Raw genomic sequence first — 20,652 nt, forward strand, 5'->3', positions numbered from 1 at the left:
CTCAAGCGCAAAGATGACCTACTGTATTTAGCACAACTATAGCTTGGACGGACTTGAAAATTAAAGTGAAAGGAAGATGGATAGCCACTGACTAATGACTGGAAACCAACACCTGTCTATGCTTGTGAAGAAATCACTTATGCAATTGTGGAAATTGTGTTATTTTAAGGTTTTTTATAGTAATACATGGCTCCGTACTCTGTACTGACATCACTGCTTTGAACTGTAATGGAGCCTGATCCGTCATATCACAAATATTTATGTAAACTTTTGTAAATATTCAGTTTTACTAAAAGTTCTCATCCTTCATTTCCACATCATATCAGGGGGTTGTGGCCAGGTAGGACCTGAGCCTGACAGTTCATGGTTTTGTTTTTCACCACAGCTGTCACAAATGCAGAGTCAAAGAAGGTTGTTATGGTCTGTTGGCGTATGATATGACGCTTCCTGTCGTGTGGAGACTGGGAGGAATCATATGCATCTGTAATTGTTTTACAGCTAGCTGGCTGCTAAGTGGAATTTTTTATTTTTGTTTCAGATGTACTTGGTTTTGGAGCTTATGGAGGCAGCCTTCCCTCAGGCACCACAACATGTCCTGTACTCAGTAGTCATTGTCACTTATCTACTAGATAAATTCATAATGGGTTACTGTGCAAAGTACTCTGCAGTGTGTTGCTAGATTTCTGTTTAGTGTTGTCATATGAAGTGTGAAAGTACAGTTGTTACTTGGCTTTAACAGAGCTTAATATTGTTAAAAAAGTACAGTGTGAGGACACTCTATGATTAACCCCATAATATAAACAGACATGTTTCCACATGAAAGAGCAGAGGCTTCATTAGCAAATGTCACTGATTGCTTTAGTCGTCATACAGTTCAGCCGATTGCTGTTATGACGGGTATCATCACCTCAAAAATGCATTGGCTTATGCTTATGTTGATATTAATCAAGTGGTTTTAATATCAGCTTTTTCTACTGGGATTTGATATTGAACAGTATTGGAAAAATCCCTGGACTGCCCTTGGATTTGTAAAGGGAATTTCTATCCCCTGGATGTTTCCTGTAACTATGACTGAGTATGTTTATGCTTAAAGGATATGGTGCTAATTATTTTTGACAAACCCAGAGTCATAATAAAGACCAGTGAAATATTTGGGACCTCTCTTACTTGCGCAGTTCAGTTTTACTTTAAGGAGGGAGTTCGTAGGAACAGGATGAGTTCATCTGACCATGGACTGATTTAAGAGGAGGAATGTCTAATTTTATAAAGGGTCTTCTATTGGCCTCTTTATGTATATCTGTTTTTAAGTTGCATGTCGTGAATTGGCCATATGTTTTTAATTTATATTGTGTTTCGAAATAAACCAAAGTATTTGCCCTGGAGTGAACAGATCTTCATGAGATGTTTGGGATATGAGGAGAACAGCAGAAATTAGCTTGTCTCTGGGCTGTGCATTATAAAGAATTGCTCTAAAAATACACATTTTACATCATTTCCGACACACATGGTAGTTATGAAGCCTGAAATTTTGTGTACAGTACTATTTGTAATATTTGCTAGATGACTCTTCCTGTAATATTTGACCTGTCTTTTTGTGAATTACTGCAGTCCATCACAACAGTCTAAAAATACCTAACTCTAAAATAAACCTTATGTGCCTGGTGTTGCATAACAGATCTGTAATGAGGATCCAGGGGTGTCGTGACAGTGGAGAAGCAGAGTCACCTCAGTGCAACGCTTTTAGATAGCGTGAAGCTTTAACTCATCGCAGCCACCAAACAGTATTTGGACAACACTGCTGTTTTGGTCATTTTGTTGACGTTGCTCCTTGTGTTAATTACGCTAACGTTGAGAGACGAACACAAGTATGCATGTGAGTGCCAAACCGCTTGGCTTGAGCCAAACCAACTCTAGTTGTTTTGTCCGCTGTTCATCCTGCGGACCAGATAAAACAGGAGTGCTGTGTCGGCGGCACGCCATTGACCTTCTCACCCCCCGGCTGGTCCCTCTCTGGCCCTTGACACCTCACACTTTACTTTCCGTCATTGTTTTGCCTTCCTGACATGCGCCTCCTCCGAATGAATGGGAAGAGGACAAGGTATAGGGAAGAGGATGATGGGACCATACAATGTCATGCACATCTGTTGCTAAGCTTTCCTGGCCACATTGTCTTGGCAGTTGCTTAACATGTAGGCTCAGTCTACAGTTCACTACAATTTTGTATTGTGGTTTGAATGATTAAAGATGTCTCTTTCATTTTTTCAGTCAACATCATTTCCTCTCAGTACCACCTGCTCTTTTCAAGATTTTGCAGTTTCATGATTTATTCCTTTTCATATCTACTGTTGTTTAGTTACATGGTTCTTTTACAGCACTTTCATGTGACATTCCAGTAAGAGGAGCATTGATGATGATCAGAGCACAGGAGATGGCTTAGTTTGCACACATTTTATTGCTGTGGAGGAAAAAATTACAGAAGGATTTTGTGAGAGCATGAAAAAAGATCCTCACTTTAAGGATTTGCGGTATTTGCTTATGTGTGGTTAACAGGAACTCTTTCTAGTCTCTCATGGTTTTATGACTCTACCAAGTCTGTTTGTGTTTCCCCAAATACTGAAATCTTAAATGAAGGGGTTAGAACCAAATCACACTAAACGTGTTTCCAGTCATGTTTCAGCTGAATCTAATCAGACAAATCCAAAGTTAAGGATGATATACCGTTCTCCTTTTTCCTGAGTCATCTTTAGTAATGGCTTCTGCCCCAGTTATATCTGGCCTGGGCCAGGCCTGACCAAGCATAACTGTCTCATTACAGTATGAGAAGGCAGCTCTGTCCTGTTCTGGCAAGTGAGCCGCTGGGTCTTTTTTTTTTCAAATGGCTTTTTTTGTTTCTTGAGCACTGGTCTGTGACGATGCTTAGCAGGTCAGACCGCAGATCCTGTGTCACAGTGTGGGAGTGGGTCATGCCAGACTACAGCACATGATGTGAGAGTTTAGCTGGAGGGCAGCGCTTTCCTCGGCTTTGACATCAATGCAGCAAGTGTGTCCCAGAGTTCCTTTGTCACTTGACTGAGATCTAATTTCGGAATAGGAGGTGTCCTATCTCCCACAGTGTGTGTGTGTGTGTGTGGGTGTGTGTGTGTGTGTGTGTGTGTGTGTGTGTGTGTGTGTGTGTGTACTGTATAAAGGCTGCATTTCCAACAAGTCGACCTTTGCACCTGTTGAATTACAGTGGATTCTGGTATCATGCTATAGCTGAGCATATATTATTTCCAGTATCTGATGCTGTCAGGCTTTCACTGCTTTCAGTTGCTCGCTCATTTGTGCTGTTACCCTGCAACCTGCCCAGTGTCAGTCATGACACCAACACAACAGGATACAAGTGAATTTGCAGAAAGACCTTTTCTGTTTTTCTGTGATGTCATCCACTTTTAATTCTTGTCTTTAACTTCATAGGACTACATCAGAATGGTGTGATATTGCTCTCTGTTTATGGCTGTATTTTAATGACAGATTTTAAAGTTTTTCCAACAACTTTAGGCAGTGTTTCCATTTATAACAGTGAAGCAAAGCTAAAAATTAAGTTATTCATGCACCTCAATACCGGGAAGTAGATTAAAATTGGTGTTACTACTTTCCTTCGAGGTGTACTTAAAGTAATTGCATCTACAACTACGCACAATGTACTGCCTTACACTATAATTTGACATCACTGATGTATTCATCGTCATGCTGTATGAGTTCGTACACCTCTGCTGTTATTGGCCACAACCAGAAAAGCAAGTTTAAACATTGAGTATTATTGTGTTTACATGCCAAAATGTAATGTGTTGAGGCATAGAAAATGCTTGTTAATACGCATATTGATGTTGTTCAAACACGAAATCACATGGCAAGTGGCATTCCACAGTCATGAGTTGTGCATACAGTGATGTCAACAAAGTGTCTTGATGTAATGTTCGCTGACTGTCGAGAATTTCGCGAAACTCCCCAAAGTGTCTTTGAAGTTGTTCCAAACTTCCAAGTGTTTCTCTGCAGACCTGTAGGCAAGATAACAGCTTCAAGGAAATACTGATTAAATATTAGGGAAGTCAATTAAACCTCTCCTCACCGTTCCTTTTCATGCTCCGAGCATGTCAACCTCTCTTAGGAATACACTCCCATGACACGTACAATATATGCACACGTACACACACACACACACACACACACACACACACACAGACAGGATGTTATATCTCCTGTGATCTTTGGAGGAATGCAGTCCCAAAGGTGTTTATCTCTTTTTTTCAACAACAATGAATGGCATTGTTGGAATACTTTAGGACAGGATCACAGTTATCTGCACTTGTCCTTGGGTCCTGTCTGGACTGAGTGTGTATCAGCGAACACACACTCACCACAATGCAGCTTTAACAGATTTCCTGCAGGCTATTGTATCTGCTAGAAGATGGTGGCATCCTGGTCCAGGCCAACAAACCCCCTTTTCCTCTCTTTCACTCTTTGCTTTCCTCTCCTCTCTCCTCTTCCCCTTCAGTGTCTCGCCTCCTTTTTTCCTGCTCCAGAGTCCATACCTTGCAGGTGTATTTGTTTTTTACCCTGCACAGATCCACCTATCCATCTGTCCATCTGTTTGACCCTCACCCAGCACTCCTTTACCCTCACTCCCCTCTTCCTCCATGTGTCCGGTGATCCCCTCCCCATGTAACCCCTGAGGAGCAGTCTAAACACTGTTTCAGAGCCAGCCCAGTGGGGGCCTCCAGCAAAAACACAGAGCGCAGACACAAACACTTGACTCTGTGACCAAATGCCCGCCTGCTTCCCAGATTTGGCCTCTCATCTCTGCCCCCTCCCCGCTGTTTTTTTGCATATCCCTATCATTAATCCCCTTTGAATACATATATAATACTAACATATTTTCATCATTTGGTATGACACGACCTTGAAATTTTAAGGTATTTGCCTCCGATATCTGTTTCCTGATTATAAACTGCATCTGTGTTACCAAACATAGTATCTAAAATAAGCTTGTTTTTTTCCCCACATTTAGCATATGTTTCGTGTCAGAATTGGCTATGACTCACACTGTTGCCCTGAGACTTAGAATGTGTTTGAGATGCTTTTTATTATTGTGGCTTATTTTGTCAGGCATCGCAAATAGTTGATTTGTGTGAGTCTTTGATAAACAGAGCATTAGGAAATCTAAATAATATGTTATTCCAGGAAGATTTTGTAAGAGCTGTTTTACACACTTGTTTCTCAGATTACTAACTTTAATGCTAAATCTTTAAAACAAACATTCAGAATAGAAACATCTCTATTCAGGAAGTCTGTTTAAATTGATGGCCTTTGCCACCTTTTGTAACATATGGTGTTTTATGATGGTACGTTATTCACTCTATACTGTTATGTACGTTACGGTAACTCCATAACCGTGTCTTTCAGTATTTTTCCATTGTTTGATGTTTCCTTTTATGATCAGGCAGGTAATGAGCTCAGGCCGCTCTGTCTGGCACCTTCGCTGATGACTTCCAAAGAGAGTAAACACTCTATGTGCCATTTCCCGCTCTGATGCACAGATGTACTGTAATTTGGCCTTAAATGGGACATCCTGTCTCCAGGGTGGCATTTGGAGAAGAGTGGCTCAAATACTATTATTCCCTCCCCCTTTATCTATTAGGTTAGTTTCCAGCAGCGAGTTTCAGGGAATATCGTAACCTTTGAGCATTTGAGAAATGAAAAATAAGCATTATATATTCCTTTGTCTGTAATTAACAAAGAGTAAACTAATCTACTGATCTAAAAACCTATCAATACGTGTTAATAATTTGGGTAAAATGCAGTTTCTCAGCTTTTCAGTTTCCTGAAATGTGTCTAATTTGGATTTTCAGAAGCGCCATAGTGAACATGGAAACACTGTAATTCTCTGCAACACTGATAGAGTAGTAGAACACTCATAGTTTGACAAAAACAGGGATTATAGGTGCATGTATGTATGTTGAGTTAATCATATTTTGCTGAAAAAGTTATCGAGTTTGATATGTTTTTAAATAATAATCTTTGCATTTACTCTAAGCTTTTATGAACTTCTACATGGTCAGTAAATGAAATATTGGAAAATTTTTGCTTTTTACTGAAAAAATACAGAGCAAAAAATAATAACTAGGGATGAATCACTTTGGAAACGCTACGTCAAAGCTACTCACTTTGGAAGTTACTACAAAAATAGTTCTAGGTTTTTAAAGGTTAAATCTGTTTCTCGAGGGGGTGGAGGGGGGGTAATTTCAGTAATAATAAATAATAATTCAGTAATTTCAGTAATTTTTTTTTTTTAATCAAGTTTATTTTTGTCCTCTTGTTAAGTGTAAATTGACCAAATTTAGGTTTGGGATTGATTATATTAATTTACTCTAACATTGCACAGTCCATAGTAAAAAATAAATTGTACTGTTGTACTGAATAATAAACAAAGAGTACATAAATGCATAATAAATAATTCATAGAATACACTTTCATCCACATTAAACTCTCATTTAAGTCTTGTGTGCTTTTAACTACATTACCCTCGTCACTCATACAGATGCTGCAACATATGTGTCTTCATGCCTCAGTCACACATTGTGTATAGTCTATCTGACCTTGTTACATAGTTTGTGCTCAATCCTCATGCCATGGTGTTTTTATGTTTACAGTTCTGCCAGCCTGGAGGTTGGAGGTTGTCCAGAGAGAGGAAAGTACCCACCTTCTTCACAGTCGTGCTGACAGATATCGACTCAGACCGACACTACTGTTCCTGCCTCACTTTCTACGAGGCTGAGGTCAATCTGCAGGTACCATACGCAAACACTCCACCTCAACTACCATCAAATCTGTCATGTTACCCACACATTACTTCATCTGTACACAGTTTATGTTGGATAGATTGTATTATACTTATTAGCATAACAGTCACATACATGACTTTCATTTCTTCAATCTTACTTTCAGTGTGGTATTTTGACATTTAAGTAAGAATATATATTTTGTGTGTTGTGTGTTTCTTGCAACATGGGGAGAAATTATTATGTCCCTTTTTATGCCCTGTGAGACATGATATGTGCAGACTGTGAACAAATATATCCACACTGGGACAATAAATGCTGTATCTACCTCTGCTTTACTACCTGCTCCCTTCACATGCTATGTTTTAGGACTGCAGGAATCAACAGGAGCAGCACATGAAAGTCCAGAAACTCAAGCACATCACGTGAACTACTCCACGCAAATATGATGCAGCAGTCCTAACCCCTGAGCTATCATGATTATAGGATTATAGCCTGAGTTTCTGAAGCCTCATGATGAGCATGAGATCACCTCTTAGACGCTATCAGGAATATCTGTTGAGCAATGTGATGGTTTTCATTTTCTGCTTAAGCTAATTGTTTGTTTTTGAATCCTCTTTGGCACATTTTTAACACTTGGAATGTCTTAAAATGTGAGGTACCGGTAGAAAACAGCAGGACAGCTTTGGTCCAGCTTAATAAATTCTGAGCTGGCTGCTGGCTAAAGGAGAGGACGGCCGGACACATGGTCACATTCCTACACTGCTTCTGATTTGATTTACTCATGCATACCAAATTGTGTTTGATTACAGATTAGTGGTCATGGTACAGTTAGTAAACCCCCTCCCTCGATAAACTATTGATTACAACAGATTTTTATACTTATGAACGATCTTGTGAATGTCTTTCAATGCCAAAAGCCCACAAAATACCAAACTAATTGTTTCCCCGTGTTTGCCTTTGTTACAGGCCTTAAATGACTCTTGTCCCTTTGCCCACTGTGATTTCACATCCTTTCACATGTGGAAGGCAGTCGTCAATCTCATTCCGATTAGATCAGCACAACATCTCAAGTGAAATTCAAAATATAATCGTGTACAAGAAGTGAAATAGTCACTTTGATGGAATGCTCAGAATAAACGTAGTAGTATTGCATCCTTTTCTCATTACTTTACAATTTAAGCTTGTGTGATGCAGACCATAATTACACAAACATTCCTCTGTTTGCACAACGGGGCACATTTTTCCACAATCGTTAAAGAGAGTTGGAATAGGAAGAAATTAAGTCAAATCACCGCATCAAAGGGGGAAAAGCCCCAAAATAGCCCAGTTGACTGTCATTATGAGGTTTCTTTGTAAGAGCCTACTGACAGACTAACACTCGTTGCTTGTCACTTGTTATATGTCCCTCAGCTGTATGAACAGCTCAGCAGTGATTCCATTCTGGTGGGTAATTCTCATTCAGTGTTGAAACTAAAATCCAGCCTGTTCTGTCATTTCACATACTGACTCACTGGAGGGAATATGAGTTACAAGGCTTGTGATGTGTAACAAAAGACAGTATATAAATAGTTAAGGGACCCTCTGCGACATCTGTGTTGGTTTGTGAATGGAAATTCTAAAGCCTTGATATGTGCAACATGACCATCACCGTGTTAGTTTTTTAGAGTTGAAGAAGAGTCCAGGAGGAATCCAGACGGACCACAGTGTTATAATAAATGCCATCAAGGAATTTCCGCTACTCACTTAAATGTTAACATATACTGTTGTGTTTGATAGCAGTAATGCTAATGTCATGAAATATATAAACACACTAGTTACGGCTTCCTGAGCTTATTGGCAAACTAGCTGACAGACCATTTACTGTAATTCAACACAAATTAATGCTAACATCAGCTACAGCAGCTAAGGTATACCAGTTATTGTAAAGCACTTGACAGTAAACAAAAGGTCTGAATGTCTGACTCAGCAAACAAGCTAACTTTAGAAAAGCACAAACAGCATGGAGGACAGTAATGGCACTCACACAGCACACAGCAGCCACTCTCGATTATGCAGAATTTTTTTGGCTTTAGATAATCTAGGTAGGTGGGTTACTTTAAAAATTCACCCTCATACAGTTGTCATGGCGTGGGAAATGAGCTATGGACAGAAAAAACACTTTTTTTTTTTTTTTCTGCACCATGTTGTAAATAGGGATGTAACAATTACCGGTATAACGATAAACCGCGGTAAAATTCCCGATGGTTAGTATTACCATTTAAATTCTGATTATCATGATAACTGTGTTTGATTACCGCACTTTGAAAATTAATGATGCTGCTCATTTCCTGGAGAAGCAGCAGTACTCCAGGCGCTATCTATCTATCTATCTATCTATCTATCTATCTATCTATCTATCTATGAAAAAGAAACTCAAACAACTCAAACTTGATATGGAAAATGGTCAAACAGTGGCCATAAGGTGCCATCTTTAATGCACATTTGTATATTTGATTGTTCACATGTTAATATTTTAATGTTTCTGCAGCAGAAGTACATTGTGGCTATTATTTAATTACATTTATTTTTCAAAATGCAACTTGATTAAATTATTTCAGTGTGTGTATAAGTACTTTTTGAACATTTTGAACACAATTTCAACAATATCGCAATAATAATGATAACCATGATAATTTTGGTCACAATAACCGTGATATGAAATTTTCATATTATTACATCCCTGGTTGTAAACATGTTGATTTCTGCTGTGAAGTCTGGCATGTGGGTCCATGGGGACTGACTCCCTTTTAGAGCCAGCCCAGCACAGAGGATAGCACTGTTGCCTCACAGCAAGACAGTCCTGACTTTGGCGCCTCATGTAGCATTGGCTTCACTTTCCAGCCCCAGAGGTTGCTGACTATGTGTAACATCACACACAACACATCTCGTTTATTGTTTACATAGGAATGTATAAATCAAAATGACAGGTTACAGTATGAAGACAATACTGTAGCATTAACATCTGTTAATTCACAAACCAAAATGAAGATGGAGACGAAGATATTTCCATGTGAATAATGACTTAACTCAATTTTATGTTCCTTTCCTTTTAACTTTCACTAAAGAGAAAAGTAGTGCAAGTATTTGGATTTTTTGAGGCCACTGATTATACTTTTATTCTGATAATTAATCTTCATACATGATTATCATTGTTAAAAAGAATTCAGTCTAATTTTTGTTTAGGTTTTTCCCATGAATGAAAACCTGATGGAGCACTTGAACAGACCAAAATGCACACTTCCTATTGGATCAAATCAAAATGGTCACATATTTAACCCCTCTACCTCACTGTAAACACAATTGACTGGCCATATGTGTGGTTTTTCTACAGTGGGTAGTGGTTAGACTTCTACTTTCCTTGAATGAAAATATGCTGAAAGGTAATCATGTATTTTTTCCCTAGTGAAGCCAAAAATAACTATCAAGCACTGCAGCTTTAAGAGACAGTAATATGGACCATCTATAACCTCCTGCTGGATGGACTTAGGCATCTGTTTAAGTTATGACTCTTATGTATTGACTAGACCTCACTCCTTTCCTTACGTTTATTTCAGGTCAAACTACGTAGGAATGATCACAAACATAACTCTGTGGTTTTTAATGTAGTCAAAATCATCACTGAAACTTGTGCCAGTGGAATTTCTGTAAGCCTGACAAAAAAAAAAAAAAAAAAAAGAATACTCAAAGCTTCATATGGCATGACCACATCTAATTTGATTGACAGAATTCGGATTTTAGACAGGGCTGCTTGACTTCATCCAGAATTATTCAATGTTTTGCTGTTTTTATTGACGAGGGGCAATGGCATGGTTGTAAAACTGGTTGTTAAAGGTGTCATAAATATCATATCATGACTGAGACAACTGACACCTTATGTTTTAATAATTAAACTTACAGGGACAAAACTTGGATGTGGTGGCCTTTTCAACCGCAATACCCTCTTGCTTTTTTCAATCTGAGGTTAATTTTGGGATTAGGCTATATTTGGACTGGTCTAGACATCTTACTCCTGCAAAACAAACACACATTCCTGGATTCAGCCTATGAAGATGTTCTTGAAACGTGAGGGTGTTTTAACAGACTTCGCTAACTAAACTGACATCCTTATCTACCCAAACTGGAATCCAGGGAGAATCCAGACAGGCACTGGAGGAATGTATTTTGTCGAACCAAAGCCTTAGTATAACCAGGAAATGTGACCCCCCCCCCCCTCTGAATAAGATATTTTGATCCCATACTCCTGAGTCTGGAGATATTGAAGCACTTATGGCATGTTTTCTCTGACTGGAGAAATATACCACATTGTGATAAGGGTTTTAGTGAGGAATGAGCATTGCTGAGATGTTGGTGTATCCTCAATAGAAATAATCTGATTGAAACTATTACTGGTGAGCCGCGTTTATTTTGATTTTTGAGGGAGATATGGACAACACACATGACCAACTAGCTTTTTAATGTTCCCTTAATTCATTGAACAGTACAGTCACAAATCCAATCTGTTATCGCTGCAGGTATGTGCACAGTTTTCTGTAACACACCAGTTGTTAAATTCTCCTTAAACTGTTTTGCTTTTGTGGCTTACTCTTATATTTATCTTATTGGTCTTTTTAAACTAAAGAATTGGAATCTTTATTCTGTTTTTGGGAATCTTCTTGTATCTAATTTGGTAGGGGTATTTTCCTTAACAAAAGTAATGATTATCTTATCAGTGATATTCTGGACTAAATTGTTTTGGCTTTCCTCTACGTAAATCAACTCTTCATTATAAGCAAAATGTTTTATTACACTCTAATTTTATCTGCTGAGCATTCCCTTTGGCTCCAGTGGGACAACCAAATATGCTGAATGGGGAAACAGTTTGAGAAAGGAGATAATTAAAAACCCAAACTTTCATAAATTGGTATCCTCACCCTGATGATAAAGATTTTTAAGATTTTTTTTTCACTAAATGAGTTGGTATGAAGCAATAGGATATGTTTGTTTTGAAACAATAGACTGTTTTTGCTCTGAGACAATAGAGTATTTTTGTTTTGCAGTCAGAATAAGAGTAAATGAAATTTAATGATGCAACCCTTAAGCAAAAATGGAAAATGTGTGTCACCAGCTGTTGATCCATAAACTTACTTCATCGAGTTACATTCCATTCTATTAGACAGTGTTAATTAGAATCAGTACACATTACTATTAGATACATACATCTTACATGTCATCAGTTATTTCTCCTAAAAATGTGTGTCATTTATTGCTTGAGATGAATTTAAGGTACACGTTGTGTTCAAAGGCTGAACTGGAAGGTCAGCAAAGCTGGCGTGCTTTACAGTCCATGGCACTTTGTTGAACTCTTCAACTGAAATAGCATCTTTTTTAATGTTTCAGGGATCAAAGAGTATTGAAGCTGATGGAGACGAAGATGAGGAGGCTGAGGAGGATGGTCTGATCCAGCCAGCTCAAGTGTTTGCACCAAAAAGTCTCATACTCGTGTCCAGGCTGGATTATCCTGAAATATTCCGGGTAATAATAGACCGTATGATTAAATCTTGATTAAAGAAGGTTTTTGTGTCTTATTCAAAACGAATACTCTGAATTTTTGTCAAATCAGAGCTTTCATCTTGTAGTTTATAGACGATGCTAATCTGCTGCGTATTCTCTGCAAATTGGAAGGGTTTGCTTTAGAATTTTAGTGACGTAAATGAGACAGAGGTATGAACATTCGTGATCCCTCCATTGGATCATAGTTTGTGCAGAAGTCAGCTTTGATATCTAATTTGTTCTGCTGTTTTATCTAAATGCCACAGACTTTCAAAGTAAGAATGTTTTTGTTGTGCATCATACAAATATGGTTTAAGGTCACAAGTTGATTATCTTGAGGAAAAACATGTTAAACACTGTATGATAACTGGAAATTTGTCAGAAATGGTCTGAATATCAATGTGATTTTTTTTTTATGGTAAAATAAATTAATTTAAGACTACTTCAAGCAACTTTAATGCTGTTTCATTAGGATCTAGTAGTTCAGAGTCAAATTTCAGTACTAATTAGATTTTACTTTATTTACTATAAGAAAGGCTGCATTTTTAAAGATAATGTTAGTGATGAAAGGTACATTTTTAATTATAGTGTTTTATGGCAGGTCTACACTTGGATTTTGGCCTTTCTCAGACAAAATATGAGGAAATGCAGTGATTTCTCTAGTCATTGCTAAAACACAGTAGTCCTACACAGTTACACAGTGAGATTCATAGAAGACAACCCAGGACAAAAGTCTGACAGTGTCAGAAATTTAGGATGACCTTCTGACTGTGTGACTGCTGCTGTGGCCTACATCTAGGAAACAACCAATACAAATTCAGCATGAAATGAGATGTTGATCAATACAACATGTATATTTATATAGCCTAAATTTCCAACATAAACCTTTCTTTGGAAAATTGTCATCCCATGCAGGCACCCACATCACAACAGGATCATTAATTATTTCTGATCATTAGCTTTATCGTTTACAATTATAGCAGTACAGATGGACAAGGTATACTGGTGTTTTTGCTCTTTAACTTGTGTTGTAGCTTGGCATTCAGTAGGTATTATCATTACACAGTCTATACTCATGTCCTGCTCATGTCCATTAAATTGCTGGAACAGAGTGTGGCTAGCAAAAAACTGAAAGCAAAAAGACTGAAGCTGAAATCTCCAATTTCTAGGAACCTTAAAACATTTCCATTAAGTTGGTGTTATATTACGTTTTTTTACCGATTTACTCTGTAGATCTGTTCCGAATGTCCACTTTCAGTCTACTTACAGTCTAAAAATGTGTATATACAGTGTGTATTTATTTATTTATTTATTAAGACCTGTCTGCTGACATCATTCTCTTTATTATTTGTCTTTTTCACATGTTCTCCAACCAGGGCTGCTTGGGTTTGATCTACACAGTTCATATTGACAGCCTCAGTTTCCCTTTAGAGGGTCTGGTGGCCAATCTCTTTACATTCCTGGTTCCTATTGCTGGTGGATCGCAGGTAAGGTGTCATTATAGGAAATCATGCCTACAACACCACAGCTTGCTCAGCATCTCACTCTCCTGATACTGGCCTTACTCTTACTGATCCAAAGCACAGATTTAGACTCCACACAGGGCTACAAAAGGTTCATGTTAAACCCACCGTGCTGTTGTTTGGGGAAATGATGGCTGAGGCTGATGGTGCAACTACCAAAATGATTTATGTTTGTTATGCAGCTGATCTGGAATGTCTTGTATAGATGGTGCCAGAGATTGTTGTCCAAGCACAGCAGTAATTTTCTAATACATGTTCATCATTTTTCCATGGTGTTAGTTAGGTAGACCAAAATATCTCTGACTAGAGTGGGACAAAAGACAGCCCAACTATTAAACTGTGTTTATAGCCGTTTAGAGGAGTGCATATTTTAAAAGGCAGCCGTGCCTTGAGATGCCTCATTGCTTAAGTTACAAGAAGCATTTTGTTTGCTGCAGTCCGGTGTCAGAAGGTGAAGCAATAAATGCACTGAACTAGAACACATTATTTACAGCACCTACACTTTATTAACGTCAGCAGCCATATGTCTCCAAAAATTCTGCTCCCTCATTGCAAAATTCTACCCATACATAAAAATTAGGTTTTATTTTAAACTATGTCTAATGTGCTGTAAAAGGGAAGAATTTGGCCTGTTCCCCACCATGACTCCACTAAAATTCCCGAGTTCTGTAGTGTGCCTGGAGGCAGAACATCAGCAGTGGCACAGACTCATTTGTTAAACCAGCTCACAGTTAGATGCACAGGTATGCGGGGAATTGGATGAATGGAAATCATGCTATCCCAGATTTTTGCCTTGACAATTGACATTTGTTTTCTGCGTCTTAAATGGCTTAACAAAACAAATGTCATCCCCAAAATCTTTAATTACAATCAAAAATACATGGGTTTCCACAGCACAACTGCAATTCAGGCTGAGTAATAAAAGCTGTGTATAACCTCAGCAGCTCCCTATATATAGTACATAAAATACCAAATATATGTGTCTAACATGTAATTGAGGTTTACTTTTTTTCTCTAACAAACTAAGTTTTTCAATTGGCCAATTCAGTGCTATAGCTGTGACGAACAGAGCAGAGAGTGTCCTACTTGTCAGATACAGCCTTAGTGCTCTTAACTATACATCTGAATGAGTGTCAGTGTTGATTGCATTGCCGTTTGGTCCTGTAGACTTCATGGCTGGGGAAAAAAATTCCATGACCTTTTGTTTTTCTTCACAGAAGCTGTTCAGCCTCGGAGCAGGAGACCGGCAGCTCATCCAGACGCCTCTAAATGACACATTACCTGTCACATGCAAGAGTGTTGCTCTGCTCTTCCAGCAGCTAGGTGTGTCCACGCATTTTGATAACTGCTGAGCAATAATCATAAGACTGAAAGGGACCTGAGTCATAATCTCACTTTTTATGACTGTATTACTAATCACATTAGTAAAGCATTCAAAGGTTCAGTATGTACTTCGGGGAAATTTGTGTTGGAGCCTGTTTTGTTGTCGGAGCAGCTTTATAAGAGGTAGAGCTCTGGAGAGAAAATTGACCTGAGTTCTTTACATAAAAATCAGTGCAAAGGTTGTTGTCATTGATGAAAGCTATCATGACAGTTCTTTGCTTAGAGATATTTTTAGATCTACCGCAACACCGACTCCAACATAAACTTCACATAAGCACACAAGCATGCACACATCTTATACATATCAAACTACTGACTGAAATACTACTGTGCAATAATATGCATATTATTTGTTTGATAAGCATCTTAATGTGCAGAACATTCTTTACAGTCTTTCAGAGATCCCTCTTCCATGTTTGTAAATCACATTTTAAGAGCTTTTGTTGTACTTTGCGAATCACATGGCGTTCAACTACAGTACCACAGGATTTTGCAATGAGCCATTAAGAACAAGATTAATTCTACACTAAATGTGTCGGAGGCTGATTATGTGGTGTTTGCTTTGCCCCATCAGTGTTTCTTATCTGGCCTAGAAGGAGCACATGATGCAGATTTGATGCAGTTTACTGGTTTCACATTGCAGTGTCTGCACATTATGTTAAAGGTCCAGACCCTCAATGATCTGCACAGGCAATACGTGCACAGTCAAAGATACACCATGCCTGATTCGCCGTGAGTCACTCATGAGCTAGTTCAACTCAGTTCAGCAAGTGTATTTAGCACTTTTCTTGGCCTTTGAAAAGTCAGGTGCAGAAAAAAAGGCAGATCTTTTGGACTTTATATTTTTAGATGTTAAGATCATTGTAAAATAATCAATCCTGGTTTTCTTTTCATATCTCTAGGCATACAGCTGTGACCTGAGAGCTAAATTAAATATAATTCACCTGAAATTTGATTTGTAATGGAAAATTGGCCCTCATTTAGTCTCATTTGATTAGAAGAATGTGCTTCAAAACAGATCAGATCTAATTTCCTGAGTGCATTAACACTGTCCTCTGTTTGTTTGGATATAGTGGTGAATGTGCGCATGGGGGGTACTTACACGATACACATGTGAGCAGGGTCATGTGCAAGTCACGCAGTTGTAGCCAATCTGGACACACAAAACAAAGCTCATACCCAACTTAGTCTGCCTTGAGCCTGTTTCCATTTATAAATATGTCTGTTTGGCGCAAATTTATTTTTGATGACTTTGAGTTATAGTATCTTCTTAATGTTAAGTCATAACGCAGTGTCAGGAACAGTGAAGGTGTCAGTGTTTGGACAAGTGACATTTGTTTGTGTTCAAACTTGGATCCACATGAATGCACCAGCACACAAACTTGTTGAATATATCAGTTACACAAGCTACATAGGCACTGGAAATGGTAATCTGTGACCTTTGTACATGGTTCTTACCAAGTATGGAAACGTTTGGAATTTGATTTTAGTATTTTTCAGATCTATGCAAGTACAGAGAAAACAAAAGAGAGTCAGGAAACAACTAGTTTCCACACTATTGTCAAAGTCCAAGTAGTTTACCATTCAGTAGACTGGTTTATTCTTGTGGATAGCGAGGTATTGCATGTGACTGAACACACACCTGTTTAGTGAAAGGGAAAAGAAGGCATGTATGAAACATTTCAGTGTCTCAAACATTGAGATGGTAGCAATATAAAAAAGTAAAAGTACTATCAAACAGCATCCCATGTATCATCAACATTTTAAAGTAATGTGAGACCAAGAGCAAGACAACGAGAAATTAATCTAACAAATAATTAAATCAAATATGCGTCTTAAACGTAAATGGATTCTAAAACCCTTTAAATGCATAATGAGCATCTTGCTATTTGAACAGTCAAATGAAGTCTGGTCCTATACATTTTTAAATCCTGCTTGATACTTGGAAGCTGAGTTTTCTATGAATAATGCACACCTTGCACACTATTCATTATGATTGCATCCCACATTCTGGTGTTTTAGTAGTTGGACAAAATATGCACAAACATCAGGGTGTCAGTTATCAGCTGTCCTGATATGGCAAGTAATGATTGATTCTGTTAAATATTGTCAAACTATACTTTCCTTCCTGAATCTGTTGGACGCCGACAGAAATGTCAATATCTCAAGCCAGCTGATCAGCTACACATAACTGCAGAGAATGAGTGTATTATCTCATCCTTATGTCCATATATGGATGGTTGAGGATTTATATACACGGGCAGGTCGGCACATCTCTTGTGTGTGCACAGGTCACCCGAGTCATCACAGAGGAATGTGTGTTAAACATGTCACACTGCACAGGAAGTACATCCCCCTCAGGCCAGATAAAACCGGCCATCAACAACCACACTGTTTGTTGTTTGTTGCCTTTGTCTGTTCTGTTGTCCTCGGCTGTTGCTGTCATTTTTTATTTAGAGCTCGGAAATGTGTCACAGCAGATAAGTAAACACCTGAACCTGAGGTGCAATTATGAAACGGTAACCACAACAGTTTGATCACATAAGGATGGTTCAATACTTCGTATCCAAAAATAATATTTCATCGCATTTGCACCGGTCGTGTCTGAATATGATTAAATTCCACAGCTCATTTAATTTGACATGCATGTTCACTTTTGGATTTTGTTGAGGCTCATGTTCAGCTTCCTGTTTATCATTGGAGTCCTCCACTCAGGCACCCAAACCTCTAGACCCAGCGCCCCCAGTGGCGCAGACATGTCTGCCACTGTTCCTCTTCTTTATCACTCCAATGTGTGATGAATTGGTCTGTCTGTCGCTTGATAGGAAACAATAACAGGAACTGTAAACTTAGAATTCTTCCTGATTATCATACTGGTATTTGAAATAGTATTTATACTCTATGAGAGTGTGTAATTTCCTTTGTTTTGCAGAGATGAAGTTTATAAAAAAGTGTTTGATATAAATTGCCCTGTTTAGTGATGGAAATTTTTAAGTTTTAGTCATCGTGAGTTGTCAAGTTGGCTTACTTAAAATAACGGCAGACAGATTTCAGATTACCTATGACATTTACACCAAGTATACCAAAGTAATTTCAGTAATTTAGAAGTAGACTACACCAGTAGACCAGAAACTTAAATGTCATTACAGTAGAAATAATGCTTTTGCTAAAATGTTTCATGCTTTACTTATATCTCAACTGAACATTCCTGCTTAAATGTACAATATATCCTCCTTAAACCCAGGAAAGTTTCAGTTGTTTTGCATGAAAAAAAAACATGATGCACCAGTTTTTTCAGGTACACTTTAAATTTTTTTTTTACAAACATCCTTTGACCTTTTTTTTTTTTTTTTTTTTTTTTTTTATAATAATGCTGTGAAACTCTTGTCTACAAACATGGACAAAAAACTCATAGCTGAGTCTCAGGAGGATAACCTCAACATAATGCTGTGTTCAACTCCCAAAGCCAAACCAAACCCAATAAAGATGCAGCAGCTTTTACAGAAAGAAGCGATTCGCTTCTCCATACTGAAGTAAAATTAGAGTAGTTTCAGGCATCTTCCACACCAAAGATAGATCAAACTCTGGCTTTTGAATGCTGTTTGGGCAGCAGTTTCCCACATTATGCTTCAGCCTGACAATTACAATCAGATTTGAAACCACAGATTGTGGAGTCATGCAGCATCTTCTGTAGCACTGAAGACTGCTTTCTAAAACAAGACCGCATACACCAGTGCACAAACTTGCCTGTAATAGTTGTAAAACCTGCATGGCACAGCAGGCATGTGTGTGATTTAAGCTTCGGTAATCAATCTTGAAGCTGCTCTGGATCTTTATAGAATTCCTAAATGAATATTGTTTGCTCTAATCTGTGTTTGAGGTTAGAAGTCCCCCACAAATAGCCCTGAATGTGTGATTAATGATCTTGAACAATGTGGCAGTCACATTCTGACAAATACCTCATTAATTTCATTCTCTGTTGTTTTCCCATTCCAGGAATCCACAATGTTCTAAGTCTGTTTTGTGCGGTTCTGACAGAACACAAGGTTTTGTTCCACTCCACCAGTTACCAAAGGCTCGGAGAGGCCTGTCGGGCCCTGGAAGCCCTCATGTTTCCTCTTAAATACAGGTAAATGTCAGCTTTGACCCCACAGGCTGGACAGCTTCTCATGTGACCTTTCTCCAACACCTACCATGAATTTTGTTGTGACATGACAGATGATTACCTTTTTTTTTCATTGTATATAGTTTCAAAAGCAACATTTGTATTTTCCCACGCACTGTTATTTTTTTAAATTTATTTTTCCTTGAAGCACCTTTCACTTGTATTGTGAAAAGTTTCCTTCCCTTTTAAGAACATATGCATGAATCACTTTCTATTGCAAAGTAAAAGTTTTTGCGGAACTTGTAGATGAGGAAATTTTTAGTCACGCAATATGACTACATTATACATTTAAATACGAGGAGTTTTTATTATCCTGATCTATTATTTTTTTGTCATTTAACAACAGTGCATGTGAGTAAACTAAATAAACAACTTGAAAAAAATAAAAATGTATGATTTACACCTATTTTTTAAATTCTGTATCTATTTGCATGTGCTGCTATGATGATGTGAAGTGAATATTGAGACTCAAGATAAACTTGTATATGAGTGGAGGTATATTAAATAGAGGGACACAGAAATCTCTTAAGTAAATATTCTATATTCTTTTTCTATATAATAGCAACACAAGTAAGTTCTTTTTTCCTTACGTATTTAGGATTTTACAATTGAGCTATTGGATATAATAGCAATGGTTTCTCTTTCTGGTTTTGTGAATATCCAAAATATATCAAATAAAGCACAGAAAAATTTAAATTTTTAGATGTAACTGCCAAGATGTCATATTGAAATCCATTGATGAAAATAAACAAAAAAACATTCAGTTTGGTTTAGCTGATGTGATTCCGTTTCTCTAGCCAGCGATAACAGTTGTAGAGTAAATGCAAATCATTATTACCAAAGTACTAAATGTCATCAGACTTTCATGTGACATTAATGTTATCGTTGACCTATTTCTCACGTGAGTCAGTTTTTCCACTAGATCTTCCGGTCAAACAGATTTACTACGCTAAAGGGAAGTCATTTTTCAGTTTTGAGTGACTAACGGTGTCGTCGTATTCTCTTGTGTGCTCAGTTATCCATACATCCCTATTCTGCCTTCACGGCTCCTGGAGGTGTTGAGTTCGCCCACCCCCTTCATCATTGGAGTGCACTCCATGTTTCAGACTGAAATCCAGGATCTGGTGAGTGCAGATGTGTAACAGACATCAAGCAGCCTGCCTTACTTGCATGCAAAACTCCATCATAA

At 38.0% G+C, this 20,652-nt stretch overlaps 1 protein-coding gene across 2 annotated transcripts in view; it reads left to right on the forward strand.

The window, feature by feature from the left end:
- The window catches only part of sbf2 (SET binding factor 2), a 113,357-nt gene that overhangs the window by 31,344 nt on the left and 61,361 nt on the right, over positions 1–20,652 (forward strand). For both annotated transcript variants that reach the window (XM_030130811.1, XM_030130812.1), the window contains exons 3-8: positions 6,693–6,830; positions 12,240–12,374; positions 13,769–13,879; positions 15,133–15,238; positions 19,295–19,427; positions 20,479–20,587. In XM_030130811.1, coding sequence (XP_029986671.1) covers positions 6,693–6,830; positions 12,240–12,374; positions 13,769–13,879; positions 15,133–15,238; positions 19,295–19,427; positions 20,479–20,587 — 732 coding nt within the window. The remainder of the gene's footprint in view (positions 1–6,692; positions 6,831–12,239; positions 12,375–13,768; positions 13,880–15,132; positions 15,239–19,294; positions 19,428–20,478; positions 20,588–20,652) is intronic.

This window comes from Sphaeramia orbicularis, chromosome 3 (assembly GCF_902148855.1).
Source record: "Sphaeramia orbicularis chromosome 3, fSphaOr1.1, whole genome shotgun sequence".
In the NCBI taxonomy this organism is placed as follows: Eukaryota; Metazoa; Chordata; class Actinopteri; order Kurtiformes; family Apogonidae; genus Sphaeramia; species Sphaeramia orbicularis.